General features: G+C 36.5%; 1 protein-coding gene across 7 annotated transcripts in view; it reads left to right on the top strand.

The window, feature by feature from the left end:
- The window catches only part of L3MBTL4 (L3MBTL histone methyl-lysine binding protein 4), a 508,459-nt gene that overhangs the window by 65,778 nt on the left and 421,655 nt on the right, over positions 1–21,026 (top strand). For all 7 annotated transcript variants that reach the window (XM_073898504.1, XM_073898503.1, XM_073898505.1 and 4 more), the window contains 2 exons: positions 17,735–17,815; positions 18,188–18,290. In XM_073898504.1, coding sequence (XP_073754605.1) covers positions 18,219–18,290 — 72 coding nt within the window. In that variant the 5' untranslated portion in view covers positions 17,735–17,815; positions 18,188–18,218. The remainder of the gene's footprint in view (positions 1–17,734; positions 17,816–18,187; positions 18,291–21,026) is intronic.

Below are 21,026 nucleotides of genomic sequence, written 5' to 3'. Positions count from 1 at the left end.
ACTTTAGCCTAGTAAGACCCATTTAGGACTTTTAACCTCTATATATAATGCATATATGTATAATAAATTTGTGTTGTTTTAAGCAATCAAGTTAGTGGTAATTTATTACGGTGTCAGTAGGAAAGTAATGCACATACTGTATGACCCAGCAATTCCACTCCTAGAAGAAATGTGCCGAATGTACATTTCAGCAGGAAAAATGCAGTAGAATGTTCCAGTAGCACTGTTTTTAATACTGCATACCTGGAAATTATCCAAATGCTCATCACAAACAAAGCAGATAATTATGTTGTGACACACTCTACAAGACTGTTTAACAATAAGAGTGAACTATCTACATGTACGTGCAAAAATATGGTTGATTATCACAAACATGATATTAGCAAAAGAAACAGACCCAAGAACAATGCATACTGTCTAAGTCCATTAATATAGTGTATAAAAATTACAGAAGTTGCCTATTGTATTGGAAGTTGGGATAACCATCAAGATTATCTTTGGTGGATACAGTGACTGAAAAGGAACAGGATTGTAATACTCTGTTTCTTGATTTGGGTGCTAGATACATATGTTTGGGTGTGAAAATTTACTGAGCTATATACACTTATCTTTTATGCATTTTCCTTTCCTTTTTTTATTTTTTAAAGATTTTATTTTTAAGTAATCTCACACCCAGCTTGGGGCTCAGACTCACAACCCTGAGATCAAGAGTCGCATGCTCTACTGATTGAGCCAGCCAGGAGCCCCTTTTATATATCTTTCTGTGTGTATGTTACACTTCCATTAAAAAAACATGTCCCAGCCATTGGGTCATTTTCCATAAGAGCAGCAATCTAGTCAGTGTGGATGAGGCTTGGTGTCATTGCCAATGAGCTGAGAAGTCAGATTGAGAACTTGTGACTGGATGAGTTTTATGCTACCCTGGTCTGACTTCTTCCCTGTCAATGTATCAGAGAAATAGTTAGACATAGAGAAAGTTTCTGTAGTACTAGTTTTTGATTTGCCTGATGAAAGTTCTGATTATGAGAATTTGCATATATCTAATGCATTCTTGAAAAGCTTGGAATAGATACATGCTGTAGTAACAAAATTGTTTGATTTTTATTTCTGGAGATAATTTATTTTCATGTCATTTAATGTGGCCTGCCATTTTAGGCAGCAGTACCAGTTATGTTCAAGTGTCAGTGTATTAAAGATACTCCTGGAATGTGCTTAGTGGTGTGATATTAGGAAAATTTAATTTGGGCAAGGCTTCATAGTGACATTTGTTGGAAAGTCTGTTTTAATGAGTATAGTCTGTCCTCAATAAAATATGACTTGGTCTATTGTCTAAGCCTTAGATTCTAGCTCTAGCTCTGCTATCAGCTAGCTACATGAGCTGAGTCAGATAATTTATTTACACATTTTCCCATTATCTCGCCATCAAAAATGTATGTCCAGACTACTGCTATGCACTAAACACATGCTTTGCCTCCATGTAGGTTTTTAGAAATGGAGTCATTATTTAGGGTATAAAATTTTGCAGTTCGACCAATTCAAACTTTGCCCTGAGTGGCCGTGTCACCTGGGGCTTGTTAACACTGACAGGGCTGTTGAGAGGCTGCCACCACATGCCTGGCACATAGAAGAAGCTAACTTAATAGTAGTTGCAGGGATAATGATATTTATGCTTTGTTACGTGTTCCAGCTGTAGTTTAAGGTTCTGAGCGGATGGTTGATATTGAGCGAGGATATAACTTCATAACTTGATAATATTCATGGGCTAATGAAACCTTTATAGAAGTAAATATGAAGATGTAACACTCCTTCTCTAAGACTACCCCTGAGTGCTAAATATTTATCATAAATATTCCAAATACGCAGTGAAGTGTTGAGAATAAGAAAATGAACAGCTCTCTGCTGACCATCTAGATTGAATAATCTCAATATTTTGCTCTGTTTTACAAGCAGTGGAACCATTGTAATTACAGTTGCAGCCTCCTTTCCCCAGACCTATTTCTTTCCACCCCTACTGAGATGTGACTACTATGCTGCAGTTTTGTATCGTCCTCAGTCATGTTCTTATATTTTGCCAATTTTTTTTAAGATTTTATTTATTTATTTGACAGAGAGAGAGAGAGAGAGCACAAGTAGGCAGGCAGGCAGGCAGAGGCAGAGGGAGAAGCAGGCTCCCCGCTGAGCAGGGAGCCCGATGTGGGGCTCGATCCCAGGACCCTGGGATCATGACCTGAGCTGAAGGCAGACGCTTAACCGACTGAGCCACCCAGGCGCCCCTATATTTTGAATAGACATCTATGTATCTGTTAAGCAGACATTACTTAGATGGGTCTATGGTATGTATATCATCCTGCAACTTGATCTTTTTGTTCAAATGTATTTTAGAGATTTATTTGTGATGAGATATATACTTAGCTCATTTATTTTTTAAATGCTGTATAGTATTCCCTTTTAAAATATATTACTTGGTTATTCATTTATTTTCCTATTAATGAGTATTTGGAGTATTATTTTTTTATTACAGACTCTGTCACAGTAAACATGTTCTTTTCACACCTGTGCCAGAGTTTTTCTTTGTATCTAGAAACATTTGGATCCAGTTGGTAAGTTATGTCAGTTTACACTTCAGCAATATATGAGAATTCCTGCTGCTTCACATTCTCTCTACAACTTGATAAGTCCTTGCTGGTCACATTACTGGGTGTAAGAGGATATTTATTTTTAATATGCATTTCTTTGTTTCTGTCTGATCCTACCATAGAACATTAAATTTCTGAGCCCTGGATGTTCTTCCAGTAAATGCCTTTTTGCTTAGGAGAACCGGATTGTTTCTCTGGGACTTGAGATTTACATTCCTCTTTTTTCCCTGCTGAGATTTCACTCAGCGCAACTAGAAATGTTGGGGTTCAACTTATGCCCTGGGTCTGACAAGCAGCATGGAGGAGGCTAACACCCCTGGTTCAGTTAACACCCCTGGTTCTCCTCCTCCTTTGAGAATAGCCTGGTCTAATGAAGGCAGGTAGGAGTAACACATGTTCCTGGACTATCTGCCCCTGGCTAACTGCACTCAGTACATGTCCAGAAAAGGTCTAGTGAGATTTTTTTTTCCAAACATAAGAGAAAAAGGCAGCAATTCTTGATGAAAAAAAAAAGGGGGATTTAGCAATAAGAAAAATGGACTGTTTAATTAGGAGAAAGTGCTATGTCCATTTTTTTTTTTTTAACCTCTGTCAGCTTTCCTCTCCTTATCTTGGATAACTTCAGGTGATTACAAAGGGGCGCCTGGGTGGCTCAGTCGGTTAAGCGTCTGCCTTCGACTCAGGTCATGATCCCAGGGTCTTGGGATTGAGCCCCACATTGAGCTCCCTGCTCAGCTGGGAGCCTGCTTCTCCCTTTCCCTCTGCCTGCCACTCCCTGTGCTTGTGCTCTCTCTCTGTCAAATAAATAAATAAATAAATAAATAAATAAATAAAATCTTTTTTTTAAAAAAATAAAATGACTAAAAAAATCCTTTGCCATGATATATATACAAAAACAACGTATTTTAAGATTTATTTGAGAGAGAGAGCGAGTGTGTGTGGGGGGGTGAGGGGCAGAGGGAGAGAGAGAATCTTTTAAGCAGACTCTGCTCTGAGCGCAGAGCCCCATGTGGGGCTCAGTCTCACAACCCTGAGATCAGTACCTGAGCCAAAACCAAGAATCAGGCACTTAACCAACTACACCATCCAGGCGCCCCACAAAAACAACATATATTATGTGTCAGTTATGAAGCATAATAGAAAAATATATACCTATGAAGCCAATATCCAGCTTAAGAATGAAAACATTACACTGCTGTTAATTTTCATCTCCAACTCCTTTGCTGCATTTTATGTTTATCATTTCCTTGCTTCTTCAAAATAATTTGCCACGTAAGAACGTATCTCTAAGGCACATATTGAGTGCTTTTGCTTGGTTTTGTGTTTTAAAAATGTAGTATGCAGTCTTCTGAGAAAACCAGAGAAAACTCTGGTTTTCTTTGTTTATCCTGTTATTGCTAATTATGTTCTTGCATATGTAGTTCCACTGATTCATTTTCACCATGTAATGTTACACTGTGTGAATCTAACACAAGTTATTTTTTCAGATTCCTGTTAATAGATATTTGGATGGTTCCCAGTCTTTTTTCCCCCATTAATATAAACTTATCTCCTAATGGAGTACAATTGCTAGAGTTCTGGGGTCATGGGATTTGCTGGAACATCTTAAACTTCAACAAAACTTCAGTTGTTTTTCAGTGGTTAATCTGCAGAGTGTGAGAATTCCCATCGCTCCTCACCCTTGCCAACATCTGGTATTGTCAGAGTTTTACATTTTTGACACTCTCATGGTCATGAATTGGTATCTCATTGTGGTTTTGTTCTTAATTTTCCTGATTACTAACAAGGCTGAAAAACTTTTCCTAGATTTCTGTGTGAAATACTTATTCATGGTTTTGCCCCTTTCCCCCCTGCTCCCTCCCACCCCCCCATGGATTGTTCTCTCTCTCTGCTATTGCTACCAAAACTACTGCATCACAAGATCGTAATAGATCTTTGAGTGATTTGTCATTGGGCTTGCCTGGGTGATTTATGAAAGGCTTTAGGCCATTCATATGCTAGGCTTGGCTGCAAGCTGAGTCAGGTTCAAGTGTGTTCTACCTGTATTCATTCTGTGGTCCACTCTGAAGGATCAAAGGCCAACTGAGGCATACTCTTTTAATTGTGGGTAGTTGTAGTGTAGTAAGATCAACACAAATTGCACAAGCACATTTTAAGGCTCTGCTCACATTGTTTCTCCCACTGGCCAAAGCGAGCCATAGATAAGCCCAAGTTGAGTGTATTTGGTTCAGATGGAGCCATGGCAAGAGTGAGGATGTCTCATTCTGTTACAGGTCAAGAATTTAAACTGAGAAAAGTAAAGGGATGGAAAAATATATTTCATGTAAATGGAATCCCAAAGAGACCCATTTAGCTGCTATAGGTAGCTATACTTAGATCAGACAAAATAGACTTTAAGTCAAACACTGTCACAAGGGACAAAGAACATTATATAATGATAAAAAGGTCAATCCATCAGGAAGATATAACAATAGTAAACATATATGTACTTAACATCAGAGCACTTAAGTATATAAAATAAACATAGAACTGAAGGGAGAAATGGACAATAGTAACTCTGGGGGTAAGAGAATTCTGTACCCCACTTTTAGTAATGGATAGAAGAACCACAGAGGATCAATAAAGACACAGAGGACTTGGACAATAGTATAGAGCAAATGCACCTAACAGACAAATACAGAGCATTCCACTCAACAGCAGAAGAATACCTGTTTTTCTCAAGCACACACAGAACTTTCTCCAGGATGGGTCCTATGTTAGGTCACAAAACAAGTTTTAACAAATTTAGAATGATTGAAATCACACCAAGTATCTTTACTGATCACAAAAGAGTGAAGGTAGAAATCAGTAACAGAAGGAAAACTGGAAAAATACAAATACGTGAAATTAAATGAACATTCTTGAACAACCAATGGGTCAAAGAAGAAATAAAAAAGGAAGTTAGAAAATACTGAGACAAATGAAAACAAAAATACAACATAACAACTTATGGCATACAGCAAAACAATACTAAGATGGAAATTTATTGTGGTAAGTGAATACATTAGGAAGAAAGATCTCAAATAAACAAGCTAACTTTACACCTCAAGAAGCTAGAAAAAGAACAAACTAAACCCACAGTTAGCAGGACAAAGAAAATAACAAAGTTTAGGGCAGAAATAAATGAGATAGAAAATAGAAAAACAATAGAAAAAAATCAATGAAAATAAGAATTAATTTTTTGAGAACATAAAATTGAAAAATCTTTAGCTAAACTAATTAGGAAATAAAGACAAAAGACTCAAAATCAAATATGAAAGGGGATATTACAACTGATGCTACAGTAATAAAAAGGAACATAAGAGAGATTACCATCAACAGTTCTACACCAGCAAACTGGATAAACCAGAAGAAATGGAAAAATTCTTAGATACATACAACCTACCAAGACTAAATCATGAATAAATAGAAAATCTGAACTGATCTGTAACTCCTGTTTAGATTGAATCAGCAATCAAGAAACTTCCAGCAAAGAGAAGCTGAGGACCAGATGGCTTCATTGGTGAATTCTACCAAACGTTCAAGTCTATGATCCACATTGAGTTAATATTTTTGTATGGTGTGAAGGAGGGCTCCAACTTCATGCTTTTGCATGTGAATATCCAGTTGTTCCTGCACCATTTGTTGAAGACTATTTTTCCCCTAGCAAATTGTCTTGGCACCTTTGTTGAAAATAAAGTAGACATAGATGTATGGGTTTTTTTTCTAGAATATCAATCTATTCAGTTGGTCTGTATGTCTGTCTATGCCAGTGCCACACTGTCTTGATTATTGTGGCTTTTTCCCCCAGTTTTTATTTAAATTAGAGTAAGCTAACATAGAGTATGATATTAATTCAACACTTACATACAACACTCAGTGCTCATCTCAGCAAGTGCACTCCTTAATCCCCATCACCTATTTAACCCCCCACCTATAATCCCCGCACCCACCTCCCCTCTGGTAATCATCAATTTGTTCTCTATAGTTGAGACTGGTTTTTGGTTTGCCTTCCTCACTCCTTTTCCCCTCCTTTGTTCATTTGTTTTTTAAATTCCACATATGAGTGATATTATATAATCTTTCTCTGATTGACTTATTTCACTTAGCATAATATCCTCTAGTTCCATTCATGTCATTACAAATAGAAAAATTTCATTTTTTGATGGCTGAGTAGTATTCCATTGTATATATATACCACATCTTCTTTATCCATTCATCTGTCAATGGACATCTGGGCTCTTTCCATAGTTTGGCTATTGTGGACATTGCTGCTGTAAACATTGGGGTGCAGGTCCCCCTTTGGATCACTACATTTGTATCTTTGGGGTAAGTCCCTAGTAGTGCAATTGTTGGGTGGTAGGGTAGCTCTATTGTCAACTTTTTGAGGAACCTCCATACTGTTTTCCAGAGTGGTTGCACCAGCTTGCATTCCCACCAACAGTGTAAGAGGGTTCCCCTTTCTCTGTATCCTCACCAACATCTGTCATTTCCTGACTTGTGAATTTTAGCCATTCTGACTGGTGTGAGGTGGTATCTCATTGTGGTTCTGATTTGTATTTCCCTCTAGCCAAGTGATGTGGAGCATTTTTTCATGTGTCTATTGGACATTTGGATGTCTTCTTTGGAGAAATGTGTGTTCATATCTTCTGCCCATTTCTTTACTGGATTTTTTGCTTTTTGGGCGTTGAATTTGATAAGTTCTTTATAGATTTTGGTTACTAGCCCTTTACCTAATATGTCATTTGTGAATATCTTCTCCCATTCCATAAGTTGCCTTTTAGTTTTGTTTATTTTTTCCCTTGTTGTGCAAAAGCTTTTTATCTTGATGAAGTCCCAATGGTTCATTTTTTGCTTTTGTTTCCCTTGTCTCTGGAGACAAGACAAGAAGTTGCAGCCGAGGTCACAGAGGTAGCTGCCTGTGTTCTCCTCTAGGATTTAATGGATTCCTATCTCCCAGTTAGGTCTTTCATCCATTTTGAATTTATTTTTGTATGGATTAAGTTTTGAAACCAGGAAGTGTGAGTCCTTCTTTTTCATGATTGTTTTGGCTGTTCTGTGGTAGGTTTTTTTTTTTTTTTTGCATTTCCATATGAATTTCAGGATCAACTTATCAATTTCTGCAAAAAATCACTTGGGATTTTGATAGAGATTGTATTGAATCTGTATATCAATTTGGAGAATATTGCTGTCTTAAAATTAGTAAATCTTCCAATCTATGAATAAGGAATATCTTTCCATTTTCTTCATTTATTTCTTTTTACAGTATTTTATAGTTTTCAGTGTAAGTCTTGCACTTCTTTATTAAGCTTATGTTTATTTTATTTTTTGATCCTATTAATGCAATCTTTTAATTTATTCTTGGTTTGTTACTTGCGTTTGTATAGGAATGCAACCGATTTGTATATATTGATCTTTTAAACTTAAAAGTTGAAAATGTATTAGTTCTAATAGCTTTTTAGTTGATTGCTTAGGAATTTTTTAAATACTAGATCATATCATTGTAAACAGAGACATTTTTAATTCTTCCTTTCCCATCTGGGTTCCTTTTATTTCTTTTTCTTGTCTAGTTGTCCTGACTGGAACCTCTAGCATATTGCTAAATAGAAATGTTGAAGAGCAGACATCCTTGTCTTGTTTGTGATCTTGGGAGGAAAGCTTTTAATCTTTTACCACTGAGTATGATGTCAGGTGTAGGTGTTTGCTAAACACTATCAGCTTTAGGAAATTCCTATTTTGATGAATGTATTTTTTTTTTTTAATCATTGAAGGGTCTAAATTTTGTCAAAAGCTTTTTCTGTGTTTATTGATAGGACTGTGTGGTTTTTGTCCTTAATTCTCTTAATGTGGTATTATACATTAATTGATTTTCTAATGTTAAACTAACCTTCCATTCCTGGTCATGCTGTGCAATTCTTTTATATGTTGCTAGATTCAGTTGGCTAGTATTTTGTTGAGGATTTTTGAATATCTATAAGAAATATTGGTATATAGTTTAATTTTCTTGTGTTATCTTTGTTTTTGGAATTGGGACAGTACTGGGTTTGTCTCATAGAATGAGTTGGAAGTACTGTTTCATATTCTCTTTTTTGGAAGAAGTTTGTAAAGGATAGGTATTAATTCTTTGAATGTTCAGTGTAAAATCTTGTGGGCCTAGGCTTTTCTTTTTGGGAAGTCATAAAATTGCTACTTTTATCTCTTTACTTGTTATAGATATATTCAGATTTTCTATTTCTTCTTGAGTCATTTTCAGTAATTTTTGTCTTTTTAGAAATTTCTAAGTTATCTAATTTGTGTGCATTTGGTTTTCATAGTACATTTGGCCCTTGAACAACATAGGTTTGAACTGCATGGATCTACTTATACATGATTTTTCTTGATAAATAGAGAAAGTACTATAAATGTATTTTCTTTTCCTTATGATTTTCTTAATAGCATTTTCTTTTCTCTAGTTTACTTTAAGAATACAGTATATAATACATATAACATACAGAATATGTGTTAATCAACTGTTTATGTTATTAGTAAGGCTTTGGTCCACAGTAGGCTATTAATAGTTAAATTGTTGAGGAGTCCAAGATTATAAGTGGATTTTTGATTGCATGGGAGATCTGTGACCCAATCCCTGTGTTGTTTAAGGATCAATTGTATTTCCTTACAATCCTTTTATTTTTTGTAAGATCAGTATTGATGTAACCTCTCTCATTCTGGTTTTAGTAATTTGAATATTCTCTTTTTTCTTTGTCTAGCTAAAACAGTATGTCAGGCTTTTTTTTTTTTTAAGATTTTATTCATTTATTTGAGAGAGAATGAGACAGAGAGAGAGCACATGAGAGGGGGGAGGGTCAGAGGGAGAAGCAGACTCCCTGCTGAGCAGGGAGCCCGATGTGGGACTTGATCCTGGAACTCCAGGATCATGAACTGAGCCGAAGGCAGTCGCCCAAACAACTGAGCCACCCAGGCGCCCAGTCAGGCTTTGTTATCTTGTTGACTACACTTAAAATTACCAAGGTTTTACACTTTTTTCATATCCAACTCTTTTTGCTTTACATACTTATATTACTGTTTATAATTTCTTGTTCTTTTTTTAGGACTGTCTTTTCTTCATTTATCTTTTTGAACATCCTAAACTTAATTATTTAAAATATACTTATCAATATATATTTTTAAAGATTTTATTTATTTATTTGAGAGAGGGAGAGAGAGAGATCATGAGTGGGGGGTGGGAAGGAGCAGGGGGAGAAGCAGACCCCTTGCTGAACAGGGAGTCCGACGAGGGGCTCCATCCCAGGACCCTGGGATCATGACCTGAGCCGAAGGCAGACGCTTAACTGACTGAGCTACCCAGGCACCCTCAGTATTTTCTATAATTTAAATTTTATCAGGATGAATTCTTTCCCCCAGTAGCTGATTTTATTGTCTTTTTTAGCATTTGATTTCTTTATGTATTTTTGAATTTTGATTTGCAGATGTACTTGGGGTGGGATGATTCTGTTTTCTTATTCTATACATGCCTACTTTCTCCTGGATTTTTCGTGTTTGTGGTTGCCTATGCCTGGCTCCCTGGAGCCCATTTCATTGTTGGGAGTTAGCATTTGTTCTTCCTGCCTTCTTAGACTCATAGTTATAACCCATCACTCCAGGCATTTGTGGCGGAAGTTCCATTTGGCTCCCATTCACCATTGGTGGAGCCTCCTGCCACCTATTGGCTTCAAGGGGTAAACCTGGCTCCAGCACCCATCTTGTGTTGACCACTGGACTCCTAACTTCCTTTGCCTTTCTCTTGCTCTGGAGCCCAACAGACTCAAGCCTTGCCACTTTGTTTCTGATCTACTGCATGTTTACAGAGGGTTGTTTGGTGTATATTTTAATGGCTTTGTTCTTTGTTTATGGCAAAGGAGTATTTCCTCATCTGTAAAAAGGTAGTGATAATGGTATATATGTTATTGGATTATCATAAGTATTAATTGAAAGTCTATATGTAGAGGGGTTATAGCTATGCCAGGCATATGTAAATATTCAGGTAATGTTAACTATTCATGCAGTTAAGAGGGAGCAGGAATCCATGCAGAAATTGTCAAACTACACTCAGTTGTAATTGTTATTAATTTATTCAGACACCAACTACCGTGTATTATTATTGACATTGAGTATCAGTGGATACATTTTAGCCTGATAGCGTCTTTGAAATAGTGGCAAATCAGTGCAATAGTCAGATATTTGTATTTGATATTGTGGTGCTAAATTCACTTTAAATTCTGTGCAGCATCCTAGAAGCAGCTGAGATGTTCCTCCATAGAGCATTTTCTAATCAATGTTAGACATACTCTCCCTCCTGTGAACGAATTGCCCACTTGTAATTCTTTAATGGAATGTATTATATTTCTTATTAATTTATGTATGTTTCTTGTCCATACAGTGAGCATAGGACTTACCGTCTAAACTGGAACATTTTCAGGAGTGGAAGGTGGTGCTATTGATAATTATGCCAGGATGGGGGCATGAGACAAAACTGTCTTGGGTTATCCAGGGCAATAATGGCTACTTTCATTACCTTCCTTTCTGGAATGTCTTATGAATCATCCTTAATATTCTGCAAAGTACCCATGACAGTCTTGATGGTAATAGGTGGTCAATAAGTATTTTGTGCAAGAATTACCAAATAGCAAGTGGACATAGGCAGGCAGTGCATTATTTTTGTTATTTACAGACTTTTTAAATTTGAAGTATTGAAATTATTTATATGTTTTCTAACTAATAATCTAATTTGCTTAATTAGAACATCAGTAATACAAGTGTTTGGCAATATGAAGTGTGAAAATTCCACTAACTCTGAAGGGAAATTAAACTGATTCAGAGGATTCATTTGAAAAATCAGTGCACTATTACCAAATTTCTATAGAAATACAAACCATTTCCATATATTATCTGTCTTGTTTTAATATAAAATACTATTAGGAGAGTCTTTAATTAAAATAACTTAAAATCCCATTGTCTGTTACAGTTAGTGCTTGGATATAGTTACAAAGCCAACATGCACTGGAGAGTAGTGCCACATACTCACTATTCTTCATTTCCTCTTGATTTCTCTGATATGTTTTAGAGTCCAGGGTTATTCTTCCTTGGCTCTAAAATTTTTTTATTCCAAACTCAGAAAGGAGGCATGTGACTGATGTGACATTTGGGGCGTTTGGGACTGGGCATTGTATTAAGACAATCAGAATCATCCATATATTTTGATACTGTGCCAAGGATATCAGGTTAAATTTATATCAAAAGGAGTGTTCTGTTTTGTTGGTCAGAATACATCTTGCGACTTGACATTTGAAGGGATCATATAAAACATCCCTGTCTGTCTTTCTGTGTGTCATCCTGTCTTCTGTCTGTCATATCATCCATCCCCTTAGTTTTGCATTTGAGAGAATATTATATTTGATTCCTTTTTTTGTCTGACCACAAAACCTTGTATGGGCTGTTAGATATCTTTTATATTTTTGTTTTATTATCTAAAGGCAATCCAATTGTTACTAAATTGTATTTTGAAACTTCTCAGTGGAAAAATTTTCATCTTTTTTTCCCCAATACGTAATAATGTGAATTCAGGCTTTCTTGTTTTTTTAAACAAACCAGAGTTATTGAGATAATTACTATGGATTAGCAAGACAGATCACTTTGGTGGCAGGAGAAAAGCCTTGGTAGCCAGATGATTTCAGTGTGACAAGCCATGGGGTGTTATTAGTCGTGAAATGCAAGCTAGCCTTGGCAGTGCTTATGTCTTGTGCAATAATACTTTGCTAAAGGCATCAAGTCTAAGCTGTTCATTTGCATAGGTGTTCAGAGTATTCCTGGGAGCTAGATATGATAAATTGTATTTACATCCTACAAAATAAATGTAATGTTATTGAATTTAGTAGGTAAGTGCCTATCTTAAGGACATATAAATACCAAATGACTGGAAAGAAATGGATACGAGGAAATGTGTTTTGTTTGTTTGTTTTTTTAATATATGAAAGAAAAAGAGAAAGGAGTTGTCAAGTTAGAGAACTACACTCACGCTAGTCAAATAGCACTGTAAAAGGAATAATATGTGGATCAGGAACTGCAACACTAACTTAAGGTGTTTGAGGCTTCTCTGTAATTCAGAGATGTGCTTATGGATTTCAGGGCCACAAACACATACTGAGCCAGAGGCTATGTAGGCAATAGAAAATTAAGGATCAATAATTCACAATCCTTGTCATCAGCCACATAAGGGGAGACCTATATATAAATAAAAATATATAGTATAAGGTGTTGAATAATGTGACAAAGATAAGCACAAGTACAATGAATTTTATGTAAGACACACCTGGTCCTTTGGGAGCAGGAGGTAAGCAAGGAATGCTTTTCTCAAGGCCATGAAGTCTCTTTGAGTTGAGTCATAAAAGATGAGTAAGAATTAGATTGAAAAAGGAGGGATGGATAGTAGGGAAGGTGTTCCAAGGTTGAGGGACCAGCAAAAGTGTGGGGCTGAGAAGCAGCAGGGGTATAGTGTTCCAAAGAACTTGACAGGAGTGTGAGATTGGAGGTGGTCAGATTTAATAGGAGTAGGGGGAGAAAATAAATTCAAGAAATGTTGAGGAGCTCCTCGGTGGCTCAGTCAGTTAAACATCTGACTCTTGATTTTGACTCAGGTCATGATCTCAGGGTTCTGAGATGTTGGGCTCCGCTCTGGATCTCCCTCTCTTTCTCGTCCCTCCCCCCCTCACTTTCTCTCTCGCAAATAAAAAAAAAATGTCGAGTAGATTAAAAATGAGCAAAACCTGGTGACAGAGTGTACAGATGTGATGTAAAGGATGAAATGATGCTAATTCCTAGGTCTCTGGCTCAGGCAGTCAGGGCCGCCAATAGCCCAAGAGGTGTCTTTATTTGAATCAGAAGAAGATGCATTTTCTGACTGGCAGATGTTAAACCTGTGGTAGGGGGAGTGGTATGTGTGCACAGCCCAGAGTGGATTCTGACCTCCACTTGCCCATTGGCTTGGTGCTCCTGTGCAGTGTCTAGTCTGAAGAACTGTAAAGGGCAATTGGGGGCAAATGGGTGATCAGTCATGTCATTAGTGCAAATAGGAAGAGAGAGTGGAACTGGGGGGCAGTGAAAGGGGCAATGATGAGCTCAGTTGTGAATGTGTTCAGTTTGTAGTATCTAGGATCATTGTCCAGGAGGACATATCAGGGGAAGAAGTTTGGGTATATGATTCTAAAACACTGGAGACTATAGATGATTTAGGTCTGCTAAATTTTTTTTTTTAAATTACATGTCAGTCGTAGTTAAAGTTATTCAAAGTGAATTATTGCTCCAGTGGTACTCATATAATGCTAAGGGGTAATTTCTCTAAAATGGTTAATCTGCTTATCAAAAAGGCATTCCAGTTGAAAATAGAGCTACCATACGATCCAGCAATTGCACTACTGGGTATTTACTCCAAAGATACAAATGTAGGGACCTGAAGGGGTACGTGCACCCCAATGTTTATAGCAGCATTCCAGATAACTTTCAAAGAATGCCAGTGTTTATTCATTTATTTTTTTAAATTTTTATTGAAGTATATTTGATATACAATATTATATTAGTTTCAGGAATATAACATAGAGATTTGACAGTTATATACATTATGAAATGGTCAGCACAATAAATGTCGTTACTGTCTGTCACTGTACATTATTGTAATATTACTGATCTTATTTCCTATGCTGCATTTTCATCCCCATGATGTATTTGTTTTATAACTGGAAGTTTGTACCTCTTAATTGCCTTCACTTGTTTCACTCATCCTTCTATCTCCCTTCCCCCTGGCAGCCACCAGTTTTTTCTCTGTATCTGTGTTTGTTTGTTCATTTGTTTTGTTTTTTAGATTCCACATATAAGTGAATCATATACTATTTGTTTTCTTTTATCTAACTTATTTCACTTAGCATTATATCCTCTAGGTCCATCCATGTTGTCATGAATGCCAAGAATTCACTTTTTTATATGGCTGAGTAATGTTCCATTGTGTATATTTACACATATATATCACATCTTCTTTACCCATTCATCTGTTGATGGACACTTAGGTTGCTTCCATATCTTGGCTTTTGGGAATAATGCTGCAGTAAACACAGGGGTGCATGTATCCTTTTGAATCAGTGTGGTGGTTTTTTTGGGGGGGTGGGGGGAGTGAATACCTAGAAGTGGAGTTCCTGGGTTGTATGGTATCTAATTTTTAATTTTTTTGAGGATCCTCCATACTGTTTTCCACAGTAGCTGCACCAGTTTGCATTCCCACCAACAGTGCAAGAAGGTTCTCTTTTCTCTATATCCTCGCCAACACCTGTTATTTACTGACCTTTTTTTAAAAGTATGCTCTACACCCAGCATGGAGTCCAGCATGGGGCTTGAACTCATGACCCCATGATCAAGACCGGAGCTGAGATCGAGAGTTGATGCTTAACTGACTTGAGTCACCCAGGCGCCCCCTTATTGGTTTTTTGATACTAGCTGTTTTGATAGGTGTGAGGTGATATCTCATTGTGACTTTGATTTGCATTTCTCTGATAACTAGTGATGTTGAAAATCTTTTCATGTCTCTGTTAGCCATCTCCTTTGGGAAAATGTCTATTTAAGACTTCTCCCCATGTTTAATTGGGTTCTTTGCTTTTTTTGGTGTTGAGTTGCATGAATTTTTTGTTTTTGTTTTTTTTTTAAAGATTTATTTATTATGGAGGGGGAGGGCAGAGGGAGAAAGAGAGAGAGAATCTCCAGCAGACTCCCCACTGAGTGTGGACCCTGATGTGGGGTTTGATCCCATAACCCCAAGATCATGACCAGAGCCAAAACCAAGAGTCTGATGCTCAAATGACTGATCCACTCAGGTGCCCTGAATTCGTTATATATTTTAGATATTAACCCATTATCAGATATATCATTTGAAAATATCTTCTCCTGTTCAGTAGGCCATCTTTGTGTTTTGTTGATGTTTTCCTTTGCTGTGCAAAATCTTTTTAGTTTGATGTAGTCCTGTTTGTTTATTTTTACTTTTGTTTCCTTAGCATGAGGAGACAATTCACAAAAATAATACTAAGGCCGATGTTTAAGAGATTACTGCCTACATTTTCTTTTAGGAATTTTATAGTTTCAGGTCTTACATTTAGGTCTTTATTTTGAGTTGATTTTTTGTGTATAGTGCATGAAAATTGTCCATTTTCATTCTTTATTCTTTTGCATGTAGCTGTTCCACTTTTCCCAATACAATTTATTGAAAAGACTGTCTTTTTACTGTTGTATTATATTCTTGTCTCCTTCGTCATACATTAACTGACCACGTATGTTTGGGCTCATTTCTGGTCTCTCTATTCTCTTCTGTTGATCTGTGCATCTGTTTTTGTTCAGTAACATACTGTTTTGATTACTGTAGCTTTGCAGTATAGTTTCAAATCTGGGATTGTGGTACCTCCAGCTTTGTCCTTCTTTTTCAAGATGCTTTAGATATTCAGGGTCTTTTGTGGCTTTAAATAAATTTCAGGATTGTTTGTCCTAATTGTGTGAAAAATAGCATTGGCATTTTGATAGGGATTGCATTGAATCTGTAGATTACTTTGGGTAGAATGGACATTTTAACAATATTAATTTTTCTAATCCATGAGCAGAGAATATTTCTATATTTATTTGTTTCATCTTCAGTTTTTTCCATCAGTACCTTATATTTTTTAGAGCACAGGTCTTTCAATTCCTTGGTTAGATATTTTCCAAGGTATTATATTATTTTTGATGCAGTTTTAAATGGGATTGTTTTTGTAATTTCTTTCTGCTACTGTTTTCATAGTGTGTATAAATTTTGTATCCTGTGACTTTACTGAATTCATTTATTCTAACAGTTTTCTGGTGTTGTCTTTAGGGTTTTCTATATAGTTGTCCCTTGAACAATGTGGGGATTAGGAGCATCAATCCCAGTGTAGTTGGAAATTTGCATATAACTTTCAACCCCCCAAAACCTTAACTACCAAGAGTCTACTATTGAACAGAAGACTTACTGATAACATAAACAGTCAACCCATGTTGTGTATATTATATGTATTATATGCTATATTTTTACAATAAAGTAAGCTAGAGAAAAGGAAATGTTATTAAGAAAATTCCATAAGGAGGAGAAAATACATTTACAGTACTGTACTGTATTTATGTAGGTGAACCTGTGTAGTTCACACCTGTGTTGTTTGAGGGCCAACTGTATTTAGTATCATATCATCTGCAAATAGTGAAAGTTTTACTTCTTCCTCATCAATTTGGATGCCTTTTATTTCTTTTTCTTGTCTGATTGCTATGGCTAGGACTTAACAATATTATGTTGAATAAAAGTGGTGAGAGTGGACATCCTTGTCTTGTTCCTGATTGTAGAGAAAAAGCTTTCAGCTTTTCATTGTTGAGTATGATGTAAGCTATGGTTTTGTCATATATGGCCTTTATTATGTTGAGGTATATTCTCTCTAAATCCAGTTTGTTGAGAGTTTTTATCATGAATGGATTTTGAATTTTGTCAAATGCTTTTCCTGCATCTTTTGAGATGATCACATGATTTTTATTCTTTGTTTAAGTGTCATGGTGATTGACTTGCAGATATTGAACCATTCTTGCATCCCTGGAATAAATCCCACTTAATCATTGTGAATGATCCTTTTGATTGTATTGTTGGATTCAGTTTGCTAATATTTTTTTGAAGATTTTTGCATCTGTGTTTATCAGGGATAATGGCATGTAATTTTCTTTTTTGTGGGACTTTTGTCTGGTTTTGGTTTCAGGGTAATACTGGCCTGATAGCATGAATTTGGAAGAATTCCTTCCTCTTATATTTTTTTGGATAGCTTGAGAGGGATAGGTATTAACTCTGCTTTACACATTTAGTAGAATTTACCTGGGAATGCATCTGGTCCTAGACTTTTGTTTGTTGGGAGGTTTTTGATTACTGATTTAATTTTGTTACTAGTCTACTACTATTTGTTAACATACTGAAGAATGGTCATGATAAATTGGATTCATAATTTTTTTTATTTTCTCTGTTCCAGATTGCTGTGCTATGCCTTGTATGACAAAAGTCCTCTCACCAGGAATACCTTTGCTTTGACACTTGTGGACAGTCAGACCACGTGAGTACAGAATCTGAATAGATAGACTGCAGTGAATCCGAATTGGTTAAATCAGCTAAGCAAAAAAGAACCCCCCCAAGAAAAACCCACAAAACAACCAAAAATGTTGTGATAGATAGACCAAAGAAATAGTATCTATTTTCTTTGGGATATAAATTCTAGGTGAGGTAGAAAACTCATCTCTTTTCCCCATTAACGTATTATTTTAGTGGGGTCTATTAAAGCAACAGTGAAATTTTTATGTCAGCTCATTTTTCAAGGTATTTATGGCAACCAGTTAGGAGAAGTTCAATGAAAGCATTTTTTGGGGTTTGTTTTGTTATTCTAAAGGGGCAAAACTCCTAAACTTTTTTATGTGGCACTATTTTGCAGAAAAACACTGCTAAGGAGCACTAAAGTGGCAATGAAACAGCCCAACAGAAAGAGAAAGCTTAGTATGGATTCCAAAGAGCTTTTGAATCAGGATGGATGCTTGGTAAGATGTCAGTTCCTGGGCCCTTCCTTCTAGTTTGTGCTCACTGTGGAAATTTACAATGTAATTGTATAGTTTGTGTAACCACAGCAGAGGTTGTTTCTTCAATGACTAGGAGCTGGTTACTTGTGGTTGAGTTTTATATGCAGAGGTATAGAATATAAATGTCATTAAAGCCTGATAACATTTTAAAGGGTAATACTCATTTTATTTATTTTTTTTAATTTTTTTATTGTTATGTTAATCACCATATATTACATCATTTGTTTTGGTGTAGTGTTCCATGATTCATTGTTTGTTCATAACACCCAGTGCTCCATGCAGAATGTGCCCTCCTTAATACCCATCACCAGGCCAACCCATCCCCCCACCCTCCTCCCCTCTAGAAGCCTCAGTTTATTTTTCAGAGTCCATCATCTCTCCTGGTTCATCTCCCCGTCTGACTTACTCCCCTTCATTCTTCCTCTCCTGCTATCTTCTTCTTTTTCTTTTTTCTTAAAATATGTTGCGTTATTTGTTTCAGAAGTACAGATCTGTGATTCAACAGTCTTACACAATTCACAGCGCTCACCGTAGCACATACCCTCCCCAATGTCTATCACCCAGCCACCCCATCCCTCCTACCCCCGACCACTCCAGCAACCCTCAGTTTGTTCCTGGGGTAATACTCATTTTAAAGTGAAAGGAGACTTTTCTCTTTTTTTTTATTTTAAGAACATTTTAATGCATATCCTTTGAACACATTTACATGTACATGTATTTTAAATATAGCATATTGCATACATGTAAATCAAATATTGTACTATGTATATCTCACATGATATGGTAATTAATACAGTTATATCTTATGATATTCTGTGACTGGCCAGTGTTGTCCAAGATTTTATGCTGGCATTTTACAAACACAGTGCATTGCTATGATAAGATAATTACTTCTGTGAAAAATACTTCAGGATTTATCTTTCATGATAAATGCCTTGATATTTAAGATTTTATCTAATAAAATTTCTTAAATCTCTTTTTCTCTTAATTCCCCACTAAATATAGCACATATAATTTATGTCCTATTAGAAAGAGGTATTTCTCCAACTGAAGGTAATTATTTGATGAATAATCTAAAAAAATTCTAAAAGATAAAAAGAAAAAATAATTTACCCCCCCTTCAAGAATCAGTTATATAACAGTCATTTAAGGAGGAGCTTTAATTTGATGTGGACACATAGACTAAAAGGTTAAGAGTAGTTATTACTAGATGATTGGATACAGGTGCTTTTTTATATTGTCTTTCTATTCAGATACTTTACCATCAACATGTGTTACTTTTTGAACTAGAGATAAAGTTATACATATGTATGTATAGGAAATTTCCAGGAAGAAAATCCATCAAATACTAGTCTTGGTATATCTTAGTGGGAGTTTTAGAGGTCTTGTTCTCCTCCCTCCCTCCCTCCCTCCCTTCCTTCCTGCCTTCCTTTCTTTATAAAGATTTATTTATTTGAGAGAGAGCAAGCATGTGCACATGTGAGTGGGGGTAGGGGGGGAGGGAGGGGAGAGAATCCTCAAGCAGACTCCCTGCTCGTTGTGGAGCCCAACCCAGCTCGATCTCATGACCCTGAGATCATGACCTGAGCTGAAATCAAGAGTCAGCCATGTAACTGACTGAGCAACCTAGGGGCTCCAAAGAGACTTTTCTTTGTAACAGTGGTGGTAATCCATTATTATCAAGTGAGGGACAGAAATTGTGGACGGAAGGGGGTTGTGTTTGTTAGGGTTCTCCAGAGAAGCAGAACCAACGGGAGTAGTTGACAATCCTGTCACAATCCCTGTTCACAATCTTTGTCCCTACTTGATAATGATGAATTATTTGTATGTGGGTATATATTATATGTATATAGGAAGATTTATTTTAAGGAGTTGATTCATATAATCGTGGGGCTGACAGGCCTGAAACCTACAGGGCAGGTTGGCAGACTGGAGACCCAGAAAATAGTTGATGTTGCAGCCTTCAGTCCAGAGGTATTCTGGAGGCAAAATTCCCTCTTCCTTAGAGAGGTCAGTCTTTTTTTCTCTTAAGGCCTTCAGCTGATTGGATGAGGCCCACCCACATTGTGGAGGATAATGTGCTTTACTCAGAGTATACTATTTGAATGTAAATGACATCTAAAAAATTCCTCACAGTGACATTTTGACAGCTAGATGGTGTGATACACATCTTGCTTCTAGTTACCTATGCTCTTTCCCCATGGCAACTTTTTGTAGTCCTACAAATTTCAAGGTGGCAGAAGTGACCAGGAAACCTCCATAGTGACAATTTTGGTGATAGTGGGCCATTAGAGCATTCTCATTAGTGACCTCTCATGGGCTCTCACCATGTTTTGGTCTGGAGTCTGGGGTCTTCATGTGGGTTGTCGTTATGCATTTACATACTGCAGTTGGTGAAGTGACAGTGTCATACACTCTTTTTTTTTTAATTTTATTTTATGTTATGTTAGTCACCATAAAATACATCATTAGTTTTTTTTTAATTTTTTATTGTTATGTTAATCACCATACATTACATCATTAGTTTTTGATGTAGTGTTCCATGATTCATTGTTTGTGCATAACACAGCAGGTGCCCTCTTTAATACCCATCACCAGGCTAACCCACCCCCCCACCCCCCTCCTCTCTAGAACCCTCAGTTTGTTTCTCAGAGTCCATAGTCTCTCATCGTTCATCTCCCCCTCCAATACCCCCCC

The sequence above is a fragment of the Callorhinus ursinus genome, unplaced genomic scaffold, assembly GCF_003265705.2.
Source record: "Callorhinus ursinus isolate GAN/ISIS: 27379988/994484 unplaced genomic scaffold, GSC_fseal_2.0 scaffold11, whole genome shotgun sequence".
NCBI lineage: Eukaryota > Metazoa > Chordata > Mammalia > Carnivora > Otariidae > Callorhinus > Callorhinus ursinus.
The sequence above is the reverse complement of the archived record's forward strand: the minus strand, read 5'-3'. Positions and strand labels throughout refer to the sequence as shown.